This window comes from Primulina eburnea, chromosome 1, assembly GCF_022965805.1.
Source record: "Primulina eburnea isolate SZY01 chromosome 1, ASM2296580v1, whole genome shotgun sequence".
In the NCBI taxonomy this organism is placed as follows: domain Eukaryota; kingdom Viridiplantae; phylum Streptophyta; class Magnoliopsida; order Lamiales; family Gesneriaceae; genus Primulina; species Primulina eburnea.
In genome coordinates this window covers 59,619,031-59,642,179 of record NC_133101.1, presented here as the reverse complement: position 1 = coordinate 59,642,179, position 23,149 = coordinate 59,619,031, and the positions used below count along the sequence as shown (strand labels likewise).

The window sequence follows — 23,149 nt, the reverse complement described above, 5'->3', positions numbered from 1 at the left end:
TATTTAATTCAGTCGTTGAGATGAATTTTAATCCATGCAAATTATCAAATGTATTCTTAAAATCATTTATCGAATCAAATCCTTTCATTTAATTTCATAGTAGATTTTTTGTGAGACGGTCTCACGAATCTTTATCTGTGAGACATGTCAATTCTATCGATATTTACCGATATTCACAATAAAAAGTAATTGATAGATTTATTTTGTTTATTTTTTTGATATTTTACACTCTTAATTTGTGATGTCAATTTATATAATATATTATAATAAAGAAGTGATTTTAGATAGTAATAAAACTTTAAATTTAGATAAATAATATTGGAAAAGGATTTCAAGAATGATTTTTTCTTTTCCTTAAAAAAAAAAAAAAAACATGAAACAACATCCCAATTTGGCAAGGCCAAGTGGCCAACAATACATGGGCCAATGACGGAAAAAAAGCCCAAACAAATGTGATCAAACATTATAAAGCTTCCATGATAATCTAGATTCCTTTTGGAACCCTACCGTTATTCTCTCTGAAATCTCTCTGCATCAAGTGAATCTGAGAAGATGTCGAGTGGTGCCCTGGACATGACCCTTGACGATCTGATCAAGACTAACAAAAAATCTTCCGGCCGGGGCAGAGGCCGCGCCGCTGGTCCTGGACCCGCCCGTCGCTTACCCAATCGCTCCGCGAATCGTGCTGCTCCATACGCTACTCCGAAGGTCAGATCCGTGCTTGATTTTGACTTATTCGTGTTTTTATTTGGTCTTTGATTGGTTACTTATGTTGTGTATAGGCACCAGAATCAGAGTGGGGTCATGACATGTTCGCCGGCGGCGGCGTTGGTGGTCGATCGACTAGTATTGAGACAGGAACCAAGTTATACGTATCCAATCTTGATTATGGCGTGTCTAATGAGGATGTTAAGGTAAATCCCCCTCGCTCAATTTCATCGTTTAGCCATGAATCTAAAATTTGTTTAAATATTGGCTCAAATGAAGTTTACCTTTTTATGCACATTTATGTCGTTGAAGCTAGTAATTTCTATGTATATCTCAACAACTTGTATAAACGCATGATGTGCTAGTGTATTGTATGCACACACTCTGTGAAGATTATGTAAAGTGAGATTAAGTAATATGTCCAACTAATTTTTTCCATCGTCCTGTTTCTTTCTCAAATAAATTATCATGACAATTTGTTTGTTAGATTATTTTTCACTTACTCCGGTGCTGTTTTCTGAAATTTGATGGTAAGTTGCGGTTACAACCTCTTGCTTACTACTGATGCCTTCACTTGTTCACATATCCTGACCTGTTAGATATCTTGGGCTGACTGCAGGAACTCTTTGCTGAAGTTGGCGACCTGAAACGTTATAATATACACTATGATAGGAGTGGGCGATCAAAGGTATTATCCATTTTATGCCCAGTCATTATTTTTGGTAAAATTTATGCCTTAGTCTGATTTAGGAAAATGTTTTTTCCCTAGGGTACTGCTGAATTAGTCTTCTCACGACGTCAAGATGCATTGGCTGCCATCAAGAAATATAATAATGTTCAGCTGGATGGGAAACCAATGAAAATAGAACTCGTTGGTACAAACATCTCTACTCCTGCTGCTAGTATTCCCACTGCCGGTGGTTTTGGTGATTCAAATGTCGCTTCTAGAAGGTGCTCATCTGTCTCATTTAACTTTTAGTCTGTATAATTGCTCATGAATTATAAAATGTTTTAAGGGTATGATGTCTTTATTAAGATCTAAATACTTTAGACATTGCTGCCTTTTCAATTACCACAAAAAGCGGCACTTAGAATTTATGAAATTTACCAGCACTTCGCTAGCCCTTGTAGCATGCTGAAACCTGATGGCATGAAGTTGGAGAAATCAAGGATAAGTTGGTGAACAACTGACCCTTTCTACCATACTGTCAAAAACGGGAGAGCCACTCACCAGAAACATATCATTGATCCTCTCTTGGAACTTCATCGTTTTTTTTTCGATGACATTGAAAATGCGCTAATAGAAACGTTCATACGGGGTAGTATTAACATTTTGCAAACCATTGGGAAGACCATTGTGATTGTGTTTTCAGAAAGGGGATTTCATGAGTTGAGACAACTCTCTGCAGTTGGATCAAAATGGCCCTTTTTCTTGAACTCTGTTTTTTTTTATTATGGTAAAATATCCACTATTTTAAGTATTTTACTGTGAATACAAGTTATTTCTGTATTTTGATATTGATAGTGTATGCGTGTTCAAGTTTTGCGACCCTTAATCATGGTTTATGCAAATGGTGCGCTTTTATCTAATGTTTTTTGAATTTATGCCATTGAACAGTGGACAAATGAGGGGTGGTTTTGGAAGGTCAGGTGGTGGTAGACGAGGTCGTGGATTTGGAAGGGGCCGTGGACATGGAAGGGGGGGACGTGGTGAGAAGGTATCCTCTGACGATCTAGATGCTGATTTGGAGAAGTATCATGCAGATGCAATGCAGACAAATTGAGTCAAGCATAGCTAATGGATTACCTTGTGCGCATTAGACGAAGAAAAAGGTTCCACAAAGCTTTTGGTTTGATAATTCAGCTTGTTCGAAGAAGACAAAAATTATAGTGTACTTTAATCCAGGGGATATGAATTATTTTATTGACTGTATGTTTGCATTTGGATTCAAGGCATGGTTTGATTTGACCGGTGTGTAATCTAGTTTCGACAACTTTTTTTTAAAAAAATTGTTGGGAGTGGAGACTCGGCATCCTTTGCGTGCCCCTACGAAAGTTATCACAGTATTCCGCTAAATCAGGTGGTGCAGTGGATGTGAATCAACTTGAAGCCATTTAAATGCATTCAAGTCCACTGGGAATCGTTGTCAGATGAAATTACAGGGGATCTTTGAGGTAGTCTTCCATTGTTCTTTCCTCACCTCTTATTTTAAAGTCTGTCCTGTTTCACTTTGGTCTTTTTTGTGCTTTATTTATGGTGTAGATGGTTACCTATAAGTTTATGAGAGCTTGATAGGTGTGAAATGCAAGCCAGTGATAGAATTGAAAATTCCCTCCCTGTTATATTTCAATGGACATGGTTTTTAAAGGATCCCCCAATCACATACTTATCTGGACTTTCCACAATTTTTATGTCTTGTTGGTTTCAAGTGCCATTTTCCGGATTAGAGTTCATCTCGGTTTCAAGATATGCTATTTGCTGGTCCTGCTTCAATGCTGGTTGGATGAGCTTTTGTACTTTATACAACTGCGACCACTTTAAGTTTGCAATCAGTCCATATGGAAGATATCAGCTCATGCTTCATGCATTATTTTGAGTGGAAAGTTAGACAAAGAGGCAGAAAAGAGGTCTTCCATTGTTTCCTACCTGATCTCATTGATTGGTGTGACCTGTATCAGACGAGTCTTAATGTTTGCTAGCTAAGTAGTTTACTTCACGTCTTGAAATGTTTGGAAAATGTGGTAGCTATCTCGAAATTTTTGAAATGGTATTGTTTTTCATGTGGTGCTGTGAAATTGGAAACACGCTATTGAAACAAAATGAGATGCGTATCGATATTTTAATCTAATGCCGCATTCGGCATTTGGGACATCGTTTAATTTGTAGATTTTTTACTATGGCGTTTAATTTGCGTCATTCTGAAGTTGATAGCAATAAACAGTTATCAATTGACTATTTTTTTGTTTTGTTTTGTTTTTTTTTAATATGTAAAAGACTATTTTCCAATTTTAGTAGACGGTCGGGTATAGTCCGATACGCTTACAATTTTGCGTATTTCATAAGTGTATATAAGTGAGAAGTTGGCTGGTGAAAACAGAAGAAAATTTGGAATATCAATATACTAGTTTCTTTTCTTAAGAAAAAGTCCATCCGATTTATCCCTCGTATGTTTAAATGATAAAGACTCGTAGCATTTAGTGTTTTATATATAAGAAAAGAAACTAAAATGTTGATGTTCCAAATTTACTTCTGCTTTCACCAGCCAACTTCTCTTATAAGAATGAGAATCATCGTGAGAGGCAGGAATCATCTTCTTTTGGAACTGAATCCTAAATAACTTCGGAGATTGAATACCAAGTTATTGTAACAAGTTCCCCCTTCAATTTACCCAAGTCATAGCAAGTTCTCCTTTTAATTCACCTTGCCTCTTCTATCCCCCACCATCTGAGAGAAAAAGACAAACTTTGAGGTGCACAGGTAATAATTTTTTTTAAAATAAGAATGTTATAAAATCATGTTTTTGAAAGTAACATAGATGATTTATCTTGCCTCTTCTCGCCCAACATCTGAGGGATAATGACACGATGTTAATTTGCGAAAATAAGGAGAAATTTAAGGATTTTTGTGTTCATAAAAATTGCTACCAGTTTACTGTTGAAATTAACCATCGCTGTGCGAGCCGACTAAATGTTTGCTTACGAACTCTGCAAACTAGTGCAAATCCAGACAACCACTAGCTTCGCCATTTCTCTACGTTAAAAGTGACGATAATAGTGTGTACAACAAACTGGTTGATTTCAAACCACACAGGGAGATCATACAAAGAGCGAATACCTCCCTCGTCATCTCCAATCGAAATCGACAATAAATGTACTCATCTAAGCCTATGATTGTTTTGGTCTCAATTTTTCCCAACTAGAAAATAGCAATCTCAACAGAGGGTACATCACAGCTTGTATGCAAGAAAGTACAAAGTTCCAACAGGATGAGGGCCAGTACCACGGATATAGTAGTCGGAAGAAGAGACTTATGAGATGACGAGGATATCTACCAACCTGTAACATAACACTCGTTAGTTCAAAAGTGCATAAAAAGATGTATTATGCCCCAGAGGTTTAGGGGGTAATCTCCAAACATGAATAAAATCTTCGCAAGAATATGCAATCATGGAATTTGTGATGCTGTAGAATTAATTAAATTGCTCGAGAAACATTTACAAGTCCAGAACTAAAACCAATTCATTTAGGGGGTTCAAGGTTAAGCTCAACTAATGATATAAGTTACCGGAGGCCATGGCTTTGAGTTATTTCCTACAACAAATTTTATTCCGAATTTTTGTCCGCACCGAGGATGATTTATTTCACTCAGACCCAAATGTAACAATTTAGAAAAAACTAAGGAAAATTAGAAATTTCCAGTGTCAAGACTTAATTATGAAATAAATACTGTAGGAGAATTGCTACAAATGTCTCCGTCTTGCAAAAAGTCCAATTACTCACAGGAAAAAGAAAATCTAATGCATCCCAAGCAGCATGACGTACAGCTCTTGTTGGGTACATGGGACCACCTGGAGATGTGAAGCTATACAAACATGTTTTCAGTCTTGTACTCGTAGACAGTCTTAGTTCTAATCCTGTACAAAGAATAAAAATAAGATTGATAAAACTCACTTATGCCGGGTATCAACAATTACAGATGAGTACCTTGGAGAACTTTTATCCGAGAAAGGTAATGCAGAAGTACAGGCTCCACCTTCAGCTTTTGAAGCTAAAAAGTAGTAAATTTTAAGAGAACAAAATATAGGAAAAAACAAAGCCTCCAACAAAATATCGCCGTGATATACATGAAACAACAAATCTTCAACAAAAATCTCGTGTTACCTGATCAGCTAGTTCAATGACAAATATGTCTGCTGCACTGCCGACCAAGAAAGCATTAGGAAAATCAGGACATTGCTTGAAAAAGCTTTCAAGTTTGTCATCTGTGAAGAATGCAATCACTGCTTGTTAAAATATTTATGCTAATACAACAAGCAAATCTGAACATCAAGCCAAAACATAGATTAATGTGTGAATAGAACCTGAATTATAGAAAAACATGACCCTTGAAAGGAGAAGAAATAGATCTCGCTGAGCCTGACAAACAATCAGAATACTTATATCCTAAATGCAATTTCATAAAGGATAACTAGTTTATAATTCAAGAAAATAATACTTTGGTGATCATAGAAGAAATTAATATTATACCTGGGGCGGGATCTTCTCTAACCTCTCAGAATCCAGGGCAACTTCCTCTACAAGATACTACAATAAGGAACAAATGGTAAACGGCCAGAAGCTTGTTCCAGCATAAAGCTGAAGGTGCAATAAAGTAAACAAAATAAATTATCTTGAAAATAAACCTGAAAGAAACTCTGAAACCTCCTCACATTTGTTTGGATGTCAATCCTTTCAACACACAGAAATGACACGATCATTCCAGTTAGAATTCTTAGGGGCACAAAGAGAAAAGAGTGTTCAAGAAATAACATGCTTATCAAGATAATAAATAAAATGTATTCATAAGAAACACACATTCTTCCACCATATTAGCCCTGTAAATATGGTTTCGATCCATTCTCTGCTTTTCACTTCTTCTAGACTGGGAGTGAGGCGATTTATTTGGTTGTTTGATGATTGTTCTGCTAAAATTTAAGATTGAATTTCGGTCTCTTAAGCAAAATTCATAAGTTGCTAAACTTTGGGATGTTGATACTTCTCATGCAAAACATTAAAGACAAAAATCACATTTCATAAGATATACATAATGTTTCACCTTCAAATTTATTAATTGAGAATATAGGAGCAACAAACAAGAGAGTTTTCATCCATCTCACCAAAACCACCACCTACTCTCGTGCTTGCTGGAGTTCATGAATGTGTTTATGTCTTAAATATATACTTTTCTTGAAAAGGCAGAAAAAATCAATTATAAACAGCATGAATCGGCTATGCGAGATAATAATTAATTCCCAGAAAATCCAGAAATCGACATTTCACATCAATAAGCAAGGTGATTCTGGGACCAAATGGATAGGAATTAGATCCATAAACTTTATGCCAGCGCGATTGCTCCTGGTGACATGCAAGCACCGACGCATGTTCATTAAATAGTTGGGACTTAGAAGGCATCAAATGAAACAGACGTAACATTAAATTTTCCCGTAAACTGGAAAAACAAATAGAAAAATTTAATCAGGCTAGGATGTAGGCAACCAAAACGGCACATTGCTTGATATCATTTACAAGGAGGACGACATTTCAATTGTTCAGTATCTTCGGTTTCAATGACAAATGTATGGAGTGGAAAAGGCTTTTAAAATTTTCATGAAAAAACCTGGCATTTGATATTAAGTGACATAAATCGCAAAAAGGTTGTAAGTTTGAGAATGCTATTGTCCTATGATTTAAGTTAAAAAGAAAGTAACAGGTACGACATAAATGGCTTCATAGATGGTTTAATTCACTTAATATAAACCATTCCAATTTCTAGTTCAAGCACTTATAGGCTATAGCTGATGTTTTCCAGCTCTGAAACTTTTAATCAGTCAGTTACTTCAAATACTAGTAACTAATAGCTAAGATTCATACCAGAAGACATTTGTGGCACCTTGGACAAGTGCAGATGAGTAGCGGAGTAGGACTACAGGATTATCAAGCTGAAACTCAAAGAGCTGCAAGATAGACATAATTCAAAATCCTTGAGTTGCGAAATGCTCAATTGAGCAAGACTACAAAGTATAAATTTAGGGCCAGGCCATGCCTAAGTGTTTTTTGAAGCAGGAAGAAGTGTAATAGGTTTTAACTGCTATCATTGAATTTAAAGCGTCCGCACAAATATCCTATGTGATGATAAACACCTACCCACTTGTGGAACAAGAGAGAAAAGATATTGGATGCAAATGACTGGCTCCATAGTGGAACAATAAGCTCAAGGATTGATTTTCCATTCTCCGGCATGCGAGCAAAATGATCAGCAAGCACACTGTAGAAGCATAATGGACTGCCATATGATCCATCTGACACAGTGATTGCATCTTCCTCGCCCAAAATAATCTCTGTATCAATTAAAAGCATGATATCATAGCGAACAATTGATAAATAACCCAACAATGAATATTTAACTAAACTCAATTGTTTTCCTTCCAAAGATGCAGCATGCAACAGTAAGAAAGTAAACACATCCAAAACTATATAAAAATAACGGCGAAATCACCTTTCGCACGATCATCCACTTCCAAAGCTACATCAGCAAACAACTCCTGCAACAAGTTGCGTCTCTGCGATGCCGAAGCTAACGCCTTGAAAATTAACAATCAAACGCCATTAATACTTTAAAAAAAACCCCAAAAAAATAAAGAATTAAAGAAAAAACAAAAAAAATAAATCACAGACAGAGGTCACGAATCATAAAGCATTTACAACAACGTAAAAATGATAAATAAACAGAGTATAAAGATACACATTACCCGTTGAAGCTTCTTCTCAATCTCAAGTGTGAGAGCCCTGAGATAAGCCGTGCCGCGAGCAGTTGACGCCGGTGGCATTCTGATCTCCAATTACACCAATACATATATCGATAACTTAAATGAAAACAACCGCCTTTCCACTACTGTGTTGTAACCAAATTTGGCCGAGAGAGGATGTCAAAATCTAGGGATTTCTTCCGAGCTCTGACCGACAGATGAATCATGGGGAAGATATAGATGAGTCAGCGGAAGTTTATTAACTTTAAAATTGGGGAAGCAATTATTGATGCTTGGCGTACGGGCAATGGCGCTGTAAACGTGGCACTCTCTACCTTTACCCTTTTTTTTCTTTGAATCGAAACTTTAAATAAATAAAGCATATTGTTTTAAAAACGTAATTTCTTTATGGCAAAAACTTGTGTGAGACAGTCTCACGGGTCATATTTGTGAGACGGATCTCTTATTTGGGTCATCCATAAAAAAGTATTACTTTTTATGCTAAGAGTATTACTTTTTATTGTGAATATGGATAGGGTTGACCCATCTCACGAATTAAGATCCGTGAGACGGTCTCACATGAGACCTACTCTTTCCTTATTAACATTGAACAAAGGTTATTAATTTTTTTAACATGAGAAACCACATCGGTTTCAGCGAAAATTTTTATGTACTTGAAACAGATCGATCAAGTTCGTATTTAAAATAAAAAAACTAATATTTTAGAAATTAAAAATTATATTTTTTTGGTAAATCGGAAATGCGATTTGTTTCAAATTGAACTATGACATTCACTTGTACACGTAGAATTGTGATTTAAGAAACTAAAAAGACAAAAGAACTTGAAGTCTCTTTGAAATATCTTAAAGTCAAGCCATGTCACTTAGTCAAATCTACCAATTGTGTAATGCACTAGAATACAGAGATTGATAACTAAATTACAGGAAATCTTTTATCATATGAATTAAATAATGAGTAAAAATTTATGTGAGACGATTTCACCAGTCGTATTTTATGAGACATATCTCTTATTTGGGTCATGCATGAACAAATATTATTTTTTATGCCAATAATATTACTTTTTATTGTGAATATCGGAAGTATTTACCTGTCTCACAGATAAAAATTCACGATGTTAGGTAAGCTGTCCTAATCAAATTAATATATTGCATGTGTTGTCGACATGCTTTGTTAAAGAAATGGAATTTGACAAGGAACCGTGCATCATTTGTTGACGAATGAAATGAATTGTTTAACGCGTTGGAAACGCGTTTTTGCACCTATAAATAGAGTTCTTTCGTTTCAGTTTATTGCATCCCATTCAGAAGCTTTAAAGCTTTAGAAAACAAAGAGTTGTGAGTATCTCTTGTGTGAGTTAGAGAAAATATTTTTTCTCGGTTATACTCGGGTTTGGGAGTGTGAGATATTTAGTGTATTGTTGTATACACTTGTTGTAATATTTCTCCTGTTATAAAAGATCTGCAGTAGCTCCGTGGACGTAGCCTATTTTTGGGTGAACCACGTAAATCTTGTGTTCTTGTTGATTATTTTATTCCGCAATTTGTCGGCAATATTATCATCGTGATCGGCATCGCTTCGGGGTAATTTCCCAACAACTGGTATCAGAGCTTTGTTGTGTAAATTCTTCAGAATTCTGAGTATGCTCTGTGGTTGCAGCTTTGTCTGATCTTCCACATTAGAAAAGATTTTTTAGATTTTTTGCTAAGATTAGAGTAGCGATGGCCGGAGATGATGGATCGGGACCGGGAATCAACAAGTTCGACGGAACAGATTTTTCGTTCTGGCGGTTACAGATAAGCGATTATCTGTACAGTAAAAAGCTGCATCAACCTCTATCAGGAAAGAATCCGGAAAAGATGGAGGATGATGATTGGGAGCTCCTTGACCGACAGGTTTTAGGTGTCATACGATTGACCCTATCAAAGAACGTGGCGCATAACATGGCGGAGGCCAAAACCACGGAGGAGATGATGTCCATTTTGTCAGACATGTACGAAAAGCCATCGGCAAATAATAAAGTACATCTCATGAAAAAGTTATTCAACTTGAAGATGGGAGAAGGTGCTTCGGTGGCAAAACACATAAAAGAATTCAACACGATTGTCTCCCGGCTGACATCAGTGGACATCAAATTTGATGATGAGATTCGGACACTTATTTTTCTGGCGTCTTTACCAGACAATTGGGAACCGATGCGGGCAGCGGTTAACAACTCTGTTGGAAAAGGGAAACTACAACTCAATGATGTTAGAGATCAAATCCTTGCTGAAGAAGTTCGCAGGAAAGACTCGGGTGAAGCAACATCATCGAGATCTGCTCTAAATCTTGATAACAGAGGAATAGGCATGAGTGGTGAAAGGAGTTCCAACCGATGGCGCGGTAGATCCAAATCAAGAAATGAAAAAGACAAAAACATCTTTGAAAATAATATGAAGTGCTGGAGCTGTGGTGAGACTGGTCACCTGAAAAAGAACTGCAGATCAACGAAGAATAATGCAAATGCTGTCATGGAGGAAGTACATGATGCTCTGCTATTATCCATGGAAAGCCCTGTTGATTCTTGGGTTATGGATTCGGGAGCTTGGTTTCATACCACTGGTGATCGCGATGTATTTGATAATTACATCGGTGGCGATTACAGAAAAGTTTTCCTGGCTGATGGAAAACCCTTGGAAATTGTTGGTATGGGTGATGTACGAATGAAGATGTCAAATGGATCTGTCTGGAAAATCAACAAAGTCAGACATGTACCAAAATCGACACGCAATCTGATCTCGGTGGGACAGCTCGATGATGAAGGCCACAATGTGACCTTCGGTGATGGTTCCTGGAAAGTGAACAAAGGAGCCATGATCGTTGCTCGAGGAAAGAAAACTGGAACACCGTATATGACTTCCAGTTGCAGAGACACACTAGCAGCTGTGGATGCTGGAGCCAATTCAAGTTTATGTCATTATAGACTTGGACATATGAGTAAGAAGGGAATGAAGATTTTGGTGTCAAAAGGAAAGCTACCAGAATTAAAGACCGTTGAACACCAACTATGTGAAAGCTGTATCTTTGGAAAGAAGAAGAAGGTGAGCTTTTCAAAAAGTGGTAGAGAACCGAAAGCAGCAAAGTTGGAGCTGGTTCATAGTGATATATGGGGACCATCTCCTGTGACATCCCTTGGAGGCTCGAGATACTATGTCACATTCATTGACGATTCGAGTAGAAAAGTTTGGGTTTATTTTCTGAAAAATAAATCTGATGTTTACGAGACCTTTAAAAGGTGGAAAGCCATGGTGAAAAATGAGACCAACTTGAAGGTGAAGTGCTTACGGTCTGATAGTGGTGGAGAATATGAAGATTATGAGTTCAAGAAATATTGTGCACAGAACGGGATCAAGATGGAGAAAACCATTCCTAGTACACCTCAACAGAATGGTGTAGCTAAAAGGATGAACGGACCTTGAATGAACGTGCAAGGAGCATGAGATTGTATTCTGGATTGCCAAAATCATTCTGGGCTGATGCTGTTAACACTGCAGCATATCTGATCAACAGAGGACCTTCGATACCGCTTGACTGCAGAATACCCGAAGAGGTATAGAGCGGCAAAGAAATAAACCTTTCTTTCTTGAAAGTGTTTGGATGTCTATCCTATGTTCATATTGATTCAGCAAGCAGAACAAAACTTGATCCGAAATCAAAGAAGTGCTTCTTTATTGGTTATGGAGATAATGAGTTTGGTTATCGTTTCTGGGATGACCAAAATCGTAAGATCATTCGGAGCAGGGATGTAATCTTTAATGAGTAACTTTTGTACAAGGACAAGTCAGACATTGGAGCTGGAGATGAATGTCCTGAAGTCAAGAAGATTGATGAAGTGCCATTGACACACATTCCTGTGAATGAATCGAAAACCCGTGACCAGGAAGATGAAGAAGAAACTGCACAAGATGATGACCCACAAACTCCGGTGATTGAACTCAGGAGATCTTTGAGAACCATTAGACCACCTGAGAGATACTTCCCTGCACTTCACTATATTTTGCTGACAGACAAAGGTGAACCGGAGACCTATGAAGAGACAATGAAAAATGATAATTCAGTCAAGTGGGAGTTGGCCATGGAAGATGAGATGGATTCACTGTCATCCAATCAGACGTGGGAGTTGACAGAACTTCCACAAGGCAAAAAAGGCGTTACATAACAAGTGGGTGTACCGGTTAAAAAAAGAGCATGATGGTAGCAAGCGGTACAAGGCAAGACTTGTTGTAAAAGGCTTCCAACAACGGGAAGGAATTGATTACAACGAAATTTTCTCTCCGGTGGTTAAATTAACCACTATCAGGACAGTACTTGGACTAGTGGCGAAGGAAGACTTACATTTGGAGCAGTTGGATGTAAAGAATGCATTTCTTCACGGTAACCTAGATGAAGAAATTTATATGAAGCAGCCACAGGGCTTTGAAGTACGGGGAAAAGAGAGAATGGTGTGCAAACTTCAGAAGAGCTTGTACGGTCTTAAACAAGCTCCAAGACAGTGGTATAAGAAGTTTGATGGATTCATGAGTAAAAATGGTTTCCTAAGGTGTCAAGCTGATCACTGCTGTTATGTAAAAAAGTTTGACGGTTCTTATATCATACTACTGCTATATGTAGATGATATGCTGATAGCTGGAGCTTGTCTGGAAGAAATTGATAAACTCAAGAAAGATTTATCAAAGGAATTTGCCATGAAGGATTTGGGTGCTGCAAAGCAAATCCTTGGAATGAGGATCTTTAGAGACCAGGTGAATGGATTCTTGAAGTTATCTCAAGAAGAGTACGTGAAAAAGGTGGTTAGCAGATTTAATATGGATGAAGCTAAATCTGTGAGTACTCCTTTGGCAAGCCATTTCAAACTAACCAAAGCACAATCACCATCGACGGAGCAGGAGAAGGCTTATATGAATAAGGTTCCTTATGCTTCTGCTGTCAGAAGCCTCATGTATACAATGGTGTGTACAAGATCAGACATAGCACATGCAGTGGGAGTTGTGAGCAGGTTTATGAGTAATCCAGGAAAGCAACACTGGGAAGCAGTTAAGTGGATTCTCAGGTATTTGAAAGGTACTGCTAGTTTATCTCCGTGCTTCAGAAGGTCAAATTTGGGCTTACAAGGTTTTGTCGATGCCGACATGGGTGGTGACCTGGATGGCAGGAAAAGTACTACTGGGTATGTGTTCACATTAGGTGGTACGACAGTAAGCTGGGTATTTAAGTTGCAAAAGATAGTTGCACTTTCTACTACTGAAGCTGAGTACGTAGCAGTTACAGAAGCTAGCAAGGAGATGATATGGTTGAGATCCTTTCTGGAAGAATTGGGTCAGAAGCTTGAAGATAGCACATTACACTGTGACAGTCAGAGTGCTATTCATTTAGCAAAAAATCCTGTTTATCATGCTAGGACAAAGCATATACAGGTTAGGTACCATTTCATCAGATCAGTGCTGGAAGATGGAGTCTTGATGCTGGAGAAGATTCCTGGAAGTAAAAATCCAGCCGATATGCTTACGAAGACGGTAACCATTGACAAACTGAAGTTGTGTTCAACTTTAGTTGGACTGCAAGAATAAATGAGGACATATGAGCTGCTGCATTAATGGTGTGAAGTCATGATTGAAATCAAGTCTTAAAGTGGGAGAAATGTTAGGTAAGCTGTCCTAATCAAATTAATATATTGCATGTGTTGTCGACATGCTTTGTTAAAGAAATGGAATTTGACAAGGAACCGTGCAACATTTGTTGACGAAGGAAATGAATTGTTTAACGCGTTGGAAACGCGTTTTTGCACCTATAAATAGAGTTCTTTCGTTTCAGTTTATTGCATCCCATTCAGAAGCTTTTAAGCTTTAGAAAACAAAGAGTTGTGAGTATCTCTTGTGTGAGTTAGAGAAAATATTTTTTCTCGGTTATACTCGGGTTTGGGAGTGTGAGATATTTAGTGTATTGTTGTATACACTTGTTGTAATATTTCTCCTGTTATAAAAGATCTGCAGTAGCTCCGTGGACGTAGCCTATTTTTGGGTGAACCACGCAAATCTTGTGTTCTTGTTGATTATTTTATTCCGCAATTTGTCGGCAATATTATCATCGTGATCGGCATCGCTTCGGGGTAATTTCCCAACACACGAAACCGTCTCACAAAAAATCTACTCTAAATAATGTTGTTCATTCACAAAAAAACTACAATTATTATCCCAACAAAGTTACAAAAGGATGAAATCCTAGCTAGGGAAGTTAGCTTGGAAGTAACCACACTAAATAATATAAGCAGTAAAACAAAACTATGCTTCATCCAATCTAACTACAAATCAACAACATACACTTACAAGGCACCTTCGGGCGAATCCCTCTTCATATCTTTTATCACAGCAACACAGAAACTTAACATCGACCTACCTATGTTTTTTCTTTTGGATAAAGGGTACGCCACGAAACATGAGACAAACTAAGAGAGATACATGAAGCTTTACCAACCCATCAGCGATCTTCTAATCTTGTCCGGACGGCCTTACTAGATAATTGACGGTTTTCGGTTGAAGAGCTGTTCAGCAAAACAGATTATTTTTGAAGAGTGAAAGCTACATTACGTGATGTTTACTACCACTTACCGAGAATACGCAGATGCCAAGACTCTTGATCAGGGCATAAGTAACATCATAGAAAACTCGTGGTCTTCCTCTTCCAGATAGCTCCACTATATTGGAGATCAAAAGTTCGGTGTCTGGGCCACGATCAACGATAAGAACACGTAGTGGGTGAAGCAATTCCAACTTCAAACGGAAGCAGATCGAGTGCATCTTGCTTTTCAGGATTCACTATCTTTTTCCCATCTTTATACCAGATAAATAGGTCTAATCCTCGGATCCCCTTGTTAACAGGGGAAAAGCGACCACATGCTATCTAGATGTAAAAAAAGAGCAAAGCATTTCATCAAAGTAAAGAGTAAGAGGAAAACAAAATATTCACAAGGAATAGAAATTTATACCTGGATATTGCAGTCTTCCAATGTTGGCATGATGTCATAAGAGGAAACCCTCGTGATCTACAGAATTGATCCGAAGTAACGTATGAGCTGGGTTCAAGGTATTGTCAGTTTTTACACTAGCCCTTTTCAACTCCTTGAAAAGGGGTTTTGGCATGATTTCACGAAGCAATGAGCTGGGTTCAAGGTATTGGCATGATTTCACGAAGCAATGAGCGACACCAGAAAATTGCAGACGGTAAAAGAGGTTTCATACTATAATTGATTAATTTCACTACCTTGCCAACTGAGAAAGGCCTTTTGATTTATCTGGGAGCCAGTCATTGTCTCAACTGCATTAAATAACATGCGCCTGCCTGAGGTGCTCTTTAGCTATCTGATAGACGGTCTTCTCATTTTCGAAATATATGTGGTTGTTTTTGGTGGTTTGTCTTACCACCAGCATGACGCTCAAATTCATATTATGCATTTAGCGCCTCCATAAAAACCAAAATTTCAACATGTACGATAACGAAGTAAGAGATTACCATCATATTTTCCAAAAGATATTAACCCTTTTATGATGCCACGAAGCTCCTTGCGCATTCAAGAATACATCAGGTAAGTCCATAAAAGAAAACCAAAAACTATGAACAAAAACATAGATTTAGAATTTAAAATTACCTCCCGTGAGGTAGAAAAATATTTCACGGGCACCCGGCCATCAAGGATCCTGATTGCTAACGAACTCCTGACATAGGATGGGAACCTCGGATAAGATAAATTTAAACATATTTCACTTTTAAAGCAGATAAATTTAATAAGATAAATAAAATAAAATTGGTTTTTAGTATAATATGTAATATTGTATTATTTTAATTTAAAATTCAAATAAGACATCGTCACAAGAGACAAAAATTATACATTGGATGTTTTTGGCAGAATTATATCATACATTAATTCTTTGAAATTATGGAAATCTCGAACTGCATGCATTGGGTGTCAACATTTCTGATTATTATTGAGGGTAATATATATGTTTATTGAGGGTAATTTAATGTACATTTGAAACTTTTTTGAATCTATCTCTTTTAATTTTCTCTGGCTCTCTTATTTGAATTTTTAAGAAGACAATTCAAGATATACAATATACATATGGTTTTGGAAGAAAACCACAATACATTAATTCCTTCAAATTAAGGAAATCTCAAAATAATATGCATTTGTGATAAAAAAAAAAATTATGATTATTAAATGGAAATTTAATTTCCATTGAAAAACCTTGTTTTAGCGATAACCGGAAGCCCATGTCAAAACCCAATAAATTTTTGGACCAAACGGAGAAAGCCCTTCTTAGTTGAATACTGCACGAGTTATTCAACTAACTCATATGGCTACAGAGACCCATTCTGTTGAGGTTAATATAATAAAATACGCTTCTTAAACATTCACACGTTTTCAAATTTATATTTTTATTTTCAAAAAAAAAAAATAAATTATGCCACATTTAAAATATAAGTAATTTTGATTATCTTCAATAATATTATTAAAGGAAAACATTTATATTTTACAATAATAACGTAAAAAATAAAATTATAGTTACTTGTGAGACGAACACTTCGGACCTAGTTTGGGATATAGGTCAAGTCAAATCGAGTCAATTTGAGCTAAAGTTCATTACAATCAAAGGCTCGTAAGTTATAAATCGGTTCGAAAGCATAAATTATACACAAATCTCATGTAATATGTAAGAATTTTGAGTTCATGCATTAAACTCAAAATTCGAGGTTTCAAACATTTTTAATTACAAATCAGAACTGAGATCACAAGTCGACCTCCATCCTATGAATATAATAGTTGAGTATAATTTGGTTAATGAGATGAGATGATAATATATATAATTTATATGAATAATAAGAATTATTACTACTAACCGTAGGATAGATTGTCGCCATTGTTAATACTTACATCTATATCTATACTATATTATTAAGTTTGAGTGATGTCATGATCTGTTTTAATAAATAAATATATATATATATATATATATATATATATATATATATATATATATATATTAATAAAATGCTAAAATTTTAAAGCAAGTCACTGTATACATGTATCTATACTATATTATTAAGTTCGAGACCCTAAGCATCAATTCGCAGGTTCAATTATTACTTGAGTTTTTTTGTTTCTTTTTTTATTCCTATAGGTTTTTAGAATTCATATATAAAAATGGCAATGTAGTCCGTATTATTTTTTATAATTATATTTTGATCTCTATTTAAATATAAATAAAATGAATTATAAAAAATATTGTACAAGCACCCAATATGTGTGTCAGTGCACTAGTACATAGATTTTCCTAATTGAGACAAAAAGACCATTTTTTCCTTCCAAAATTGTCCTTATATGTTGTACACATTGCAATTTTGTTTTTTCTTTTACTTTTATTTCAACATTTTAAATTGCACTTTAGTCCATCGATAAATTTTAAAACTCATGATATAACATTCGTATTAATATAATCAATTCAAATGACAAAACAGTCCTTTACTAATTTTTAGAACTATGATATTACCTTTAATTAAATATAAATAAAATTCATTTAAAAAATATTGTACATGCACGTGTGTATCTGTGCACTAATATATTTTAACTAGTTCTAGAAGATAGAATTTTAGTATCTCGCTTAAAAAAAATATTAGCAAATTTGGATAACAAAGAATCTAGTAGATAAATGGATACCTTTGCCAACTGGCCACCATGAATTATATGACTTGTCATGCTTCATACCTATCTTGATCGCATCACCCACTCACTTGCATTTTACTATACCCAAATCATATAATTTTTTAGACTTTATTTTCACGATGATAAAAATTTGTGTTAGATGGTTTAACGGATCGTATTTTGTGATACGAATATCTTATTTGGGTCATCTATAAAAAATATTACATTTTATTGTGAATATCAGTAGGATTGACCTGTCTCACAAAAAGATTCGTAAAACCGTCTCACAAAAGACCTACTCAATTTTCATCCGTATAATGTGTTTGTAACCTTTTAAAAAAGTGATATTTACAATTATTTTTTTTTGTAAATTTGTGATCAAGCATCTAAGAATCGCTCTTTTTATATAAGTTACAAACACTCCCTAAAACGTATGAAAAGCTTCATGTCAAGTTAATTAACAAACTAAAAGTCACAACTGCTAGAAAATTAGCTAGAGAATTTTTGAACATCCATTGATTCTGAGTTGAACACTGTTCCTTGACAATAGATGTCCACCTGCAGCTGCGTACAAGAACGTGCGCTGACTAAGGCATTTTTGTTTTGAGTAGTTCTTTTGTGAGACGTTCTCACGAATCTTTATCTGTCAGACGGTTCAACCCTACCGATATTCATAATAAAAAATAATATTCTTAGCATAAAAAAAATATTTTTCATAGATGATCCAAATAAGACTTTTGTGACCCGTGAGACCGTCTAACACAAGTTTTTGCCTTTTCTTTTTTAATCTCTGAATTCCATGAGGCGGATTATTTATGTCTATATTTGTAATAAAAATAATATTTTTTTCATGAATGATCAAAATAAGAAATTTATCTTACAAAATTGACTCGTGAGACCAACTCACACAAGTGTTTTCTAACTAGTCAATCAATATTTGTTACTTTCATAATTTTAGTCCTTACTTTCGCCGCATGTCGGCAACATCACAAAAACCAAACTGGATCGAACAAGTAAAAGTATTTTCGATGCCCAAAATCATCAATAACCCTACTGCCATAACATAACACACATATTGGTTAATACGAAAACATGTTACAATACCACATGCCTCCAAATGGAGATTATTTGATATACAACCAAATCGTAAAATATCTAGACTTCACCTCTAAGTAGGAAGTAAAGAACCTACGTACACAATACAGTATCTAAAAGGAACCAACTGCAGGGAGCCCTAAAAATGTACAGAAGTTAGAACTCACCCCAAATCTTCAGCTACACTTGAACTTGTACGCTTCGCCATGTCTCCCACGAACACTTATCAACGCTTAACAATATATACTTAGAAAAACCAGAAGATTTGAAATGGTTAAATAAATGATTTTGCTGCTTGCATGTAGCTAGCCAGTTGAGTGATAATTATTGTTATAACAAGGAAAATAATTGAGAAGATCATGGCCACCCATTGGCTGCATCAGCATCTTGGTTTCTTCTTCAATATCAATGGACCACAAGGAGTCAATTGGGTAATAATCAAATGTGGAAGAAGCCATTTCCTGAGCTGTGAGGTTGCAATTCTCCTCAGCAAACTCAAGGCTTCTCAATATATCATCCATGGAATAAACTTTGCTGCTTTCCCCTCTCTCCCCTTCAGTACTTTTCTTTTCTCCAGGCACCTGATCAACCAACTCCAACCCTCCGGTGTCGAAGAAGCTACGTTCATTCGTCTCAATGACAGGAGGATACTCCAGGATCGGGCTATTCGATGATGACGATGAAGAATTTGAGGATGATGGTGATGATGGAGACCTGACTGATTTCTTCTTCTTCTGCTGCTGAGCTTCTTTCCTCATGTATGTCCTCCAGTAGTTCTTGATTTCGTTATCGGTGCGACCAGGTAATTTCTGAGCAATTCTTGACCATCTGCAAGTTAACTAATTTTATAAATACTATCCTACAATAAATATGACACACTAGTTCGAAGATAATAATTATTTCAAATTTGAAAATCACAATCAACCAGATACACACACACCTGTTAACGAAAGCTGAAAAATATACTTAAGAAAAGTGAAAGTAACCTGTTTCCCCATTTGGAGTGAAGTTCAAGAACAAGGCGCTCTTCATGAGGGGACATCTTTTCCCTTTTGAGGCCAGGGTGCAAGTAATTAACCCAACGCAACCGGCAACTTTTCCCACTTCTTTTCAAACCTAAGACAACAAAATCAATTTTCAAAGTGAATCTTTTTGGGCTCTCCAAAAATTACCGATTCATGCCCAAAACAAGCCTACCGGAACATCGGATCGCCCGCCACCTTCAAACCTGAAACATTTGCGATGAAATCCCATCGCCGATCACCGAACAAGTTCACGTACAATACAAGCTGGACATCTTCTTCTTCTGTCCACGGCCCTTTCCTCGTTTCATCTTTCTCCATTTTTCCTTGTTCTTTTTGACTGTACCTACTGTCTCTTCTCATGCTCTTCTGAGTAACCAGAAGTTTGTGATGTTAATGGAGGAGTGGTGGTGAATATTTATATATGCTCGGGATTTCTTGTGGAGGGTATTGTCTTGTCAATATTTTTCTTGATATTTCTTCCTTGCAATGAATGGAAGAGCCTTGTTTTTATGTTGGTGGACAAATGTTTTAGTGGCGTTCCTTTTCTCAATATATTCTTTACATTGTTTTTGACTCCTACATGTTTTTGTTTGTTTTTGACTTTTCAAGAAATGGTTCACATATCCTGGTGAAAAAGTGCGTATAATTCGGAACATAATTTACTTTTTATAAAATAGAATATTGTTTTTTTATTACGGAAGATTTCGTTTTAAAAGTGTGTATAATGCAAACTAATACAATGAATTTTCAAAAGAGTAGGTTTCTTGTGAAACAGTCTCACGAATCTTTATATGTGAGACGGGTCAACCCTACCAATATTCACAATAAAAAAATAATACTCTTGGCATAAAAAGTAGTACTTTTTTATGAATGACCCAAATAAGAGATACGTCTTACAAAATACGACACGTGAGACCATCTCACAAGATTTTTTATCTTTTCAAAATATTAAATATTTGTCCCCATATTCTCTTGATATATAGCTGATACGAGGGATTTGCTCCATCATCTTGGATTTGATGGATTCTAATTTAGTATCAACCTCCTTATAAGTTATCTGTATGATTGAGAGAATCCCACATATTTTCCGCATTTAGCAAATGTAGGAGCAAAACTTTAATACATTTTTTTTTATGGCAGCAAAACTTTAATACTTGAGAAACCCAATACATTTCAAATTTCAAAACTTTGATGTTTTCTTATTTATTGAAGGCAAAAATAAATAAAATATCATTTTTTCCTTTTTAAGAATTTTATACAAGGTCGGAAAATTGCAAGTTTAATCTTATAATTTGATTTTTTTAGATTTATTCTTATAACTTATCAACGTTCGACATTCATCAAGCAACTTGAATTTTTATTTATTTTTTGTCAGAAACCACTAAATCTACTGAATATGACTTATTTGATATATATATTCTTCTACGTGGCTCATGCGACAGGAACAAAATACATTTTTACACGTTAAAAACTACCTAAAACAATAAAAGGAAAATATTTTTTTCTCCTCATTTCGAAGTATTGTGGTCGTTTTACTTTATTTTCACCAATCTTTTTGCTGATATGAATTTTAACGTGTACAATATAAGTTTTATTCTAGTAACATGTGATACGTAAAAGAACATCAATACCAAATAAATCATATTCAATATATTTAGTGCTTTCGAGAAAAAAAAAAAAAAAAACAAAAATCCACGCGTGCCATTTGTACAAGTAATTGGCCATATGATGCAAGCCCATTCATAAAGTGGCTTTATTCAGCAGCTTTGGATAAGTGGTTGATATGTTGTTCCAACTTTCATAACTGACCGTTCCTTTTACAATTTTATTACCATTTTTATTTTCATCTGATCGTCGTGGGGGAAACACACTTCTTCCACTCCAAAAGTATACTAAACAACATTTAGTGCTATATGTGTTATTCTCCAAAATATTAAGAAAACGTCGAAAATCTGACGAATCACCAGTATTCTAATTGAGGATGCGACTGTTGAAATTAGATAAATATTACCGTTTCTTGCTTTCATGCGTGTTGGGCACAAGGTTTTGCTTTCTTTATATATAATATCACATATAATATATGTGCAAATACCTATATATATATATATATTAAAGCAATGTGTAAAGATAGTGCCTTTAATTTCGTTGTATTTCAAAAATATATACATCAAAAAATTTAAAATTATGAGGACAAATGTCACATTTTAAAGATGCATCACAAATGGGCTGAGCCATTACATTTGGTATCAGAGCCAGTGTATGTATACGTCGGTCGAATGTTATGACGCGTTTTAAAGTCGTGAGGCCTTAAGCCAAAACAGTCAATATCACAAGTAGATCATTAGTTACTTATATTTATCTAAAAGTAAAATTATTTGTTATTTTTTTTGAGGAACCTTGTTTTTAGTCATGGTCAGTTGTATATTGCTGTATCCAAAGTTACGGATCCTAAGGATCTAAAAATTTTGATATCTGATAGTGATAGCAACCCGAAAAATTCAACGACAAATATTGTATTTAAGGAAATATTTCAAAATTTGTAATTTGTTTTTGTTTTCTAATTATATGATCTATAATCCATTTAGTTTATTTGTATTTTAATTTAAATTATTTATTGAAATTAAAATCACATTAAACGTTTGTATAATGTTTATCATTTTATTTTGTTACAGTTATTGTTTTCTACATAATACATAAATTTATATGTGAGTACTATATTATTGATAAATACATTATGTCATTCATTGTCTAATACAAGCGTGATATCAATTTTCAATAGAAATATAAAAAAGACTAGCTCTTTAATTCAGTGTTTCATTGTTAAGATCTATATTATGAAAGTCATGTTATAGAGAAAGGAATAAATTATCATACATACTAATTTTAATAAATAATTAAATAAAATAATTGTCCGTACATCGCACGGGTGAAAAACTAATTTGAAAGTAAAACCTGAGAGCTGGATGCTAATTAATTTGATCTTCAAATCAAATAGTGACCCTTCACACCAGCAATGGCCATCTATATTAATGCATGAGAAATTGGGAAAAAAAAAGACGCTTCAA

General features: G+C 35.3%; 3 protein-coding genes and 1 pseudogene across 6 annotated transcripts; 1 reads left to right on the top strand and 3 right to left on the bottom strand.

The window, feature by feature from the left end:
* Nucleotides 1–479: 479 nt before the first annotated feature.
* LOC140835318 (THO complex subunit 4A-like) lies at nucleotides 480–2,707 on the top strand. 2 transcript variants are annotated; one of them, XM_073200810.1, is made up of 5 exons: nucleotides 480–708; nucleotides 783–914; nucleotides 1,328–1,396; nucleotides 1,478–1,659; nucleotides 2,327–2,707. In XM_073200810.1, exons 1-5 carry the CDS (start codon nucleotides 553–555, stop codon nucleotides 2,490–2,492), a joined length of 705 nt encoding a protein of 234 aa, XP_073056911.1. In that variant the 5' UTR covers nucleotides 480–552; the 3' UTR covers nucleotides 2,493–2,707. The 2 variants fall into 2 exon arrangements, with proteins under 2 accessions (XP_073056911.1, XP_073056916.1); XM_073200815.1 differs by lacking the exon at nucleotides 2,327–2,707 and adding an exon at nucleotides 1,820–2,299.
* Nucleotides 2,708–4,430: 1,723 nt separating this feature from the next.
* Nucleotides 4,431–8,544, bottom strand: LOC140835308 (uncharacterized). 3 transcript variants are annotated; one of them, XM_073200806.1, is made up of 11 exons: nucleotides 8,217–8,544; nucleotides 7,964–8,048; nucleotides 7,612–7,805; nucleotides 7,339–7,421; nucleotides 6,111–6,156; nucleotides 5,956–6,012; nucleotides 5,790–5,844; nucleotides 5,590–5,690; nucleotides 5,413–5,476; nucleotides 5,251–5,342; nucleotides 4,431–4,764 (listed from the first exon to the last, which is right to left on the bottom strand). In XM_073200806.1, exons 1-11 carry the CDS (start codon nucleotides 8,292–8,294, stop codon nucleotides 4,594–4,596), a joined length of 1,026 nt encoding a protein of 341 aa, XP_073056907.1. In that variant the 5' UTR covers nucleotides 8,295–8,544; the 3' UTR covers nucleotides 4,431–4,593. The 3 variants fall into 3 exon arrangements, with proteins under 3 accessions (XP_073056907.1, XP_073056903.1, XP_073056900.1); XM_073200802.1 differs by having other exon boundaries at nucleotides 5,209–5,342; nucleotides 5,413–5,467; nucleotides 8,217–8,542; XM_073200799.1 differs by having other exon boundaries at nucleotides 5,209–5,342; nucleotides 8,217–8,537.
* Nucleotides 8,545–14,546: 6,002 nt separating this feature from the next.
* Nucleotides 14,547–15,483, bottom strand: LOC140813346 (ACT domain-containing protein ACR9-like; annotated as a pseudogene).
* Nucleotides 15,484–19,028: 3,545 nt separating this feature from the next.
* On the bottom strand, nucleotides 19,029–20,616 carry LOC140835303 (transcription factor MYB59-like). The gene is made up of 3 exons (XM_073200795.1): nucleotides 20,288–20,616; nucleotides 20,046–20,175; nucleotides 19,029–19,887 (listed from the first exon to the last, which is right to left on the bottom strand). Exons 1-3 carry the CDS (start codon nucleotides 20,442–20,444, stop codon nucleotides 19,365–19,367), a joined length of 810 nt encoding a protein of 269 aa, XP_073056896.1. The 5' UTR covers nucleotides 20,445–20,616; the 3' UTR covers nucleotides 19,029–19,364.
* Between the last annotated feature and the right edge of the window lie 2,533 nt (nucleotides 20,617–23,149).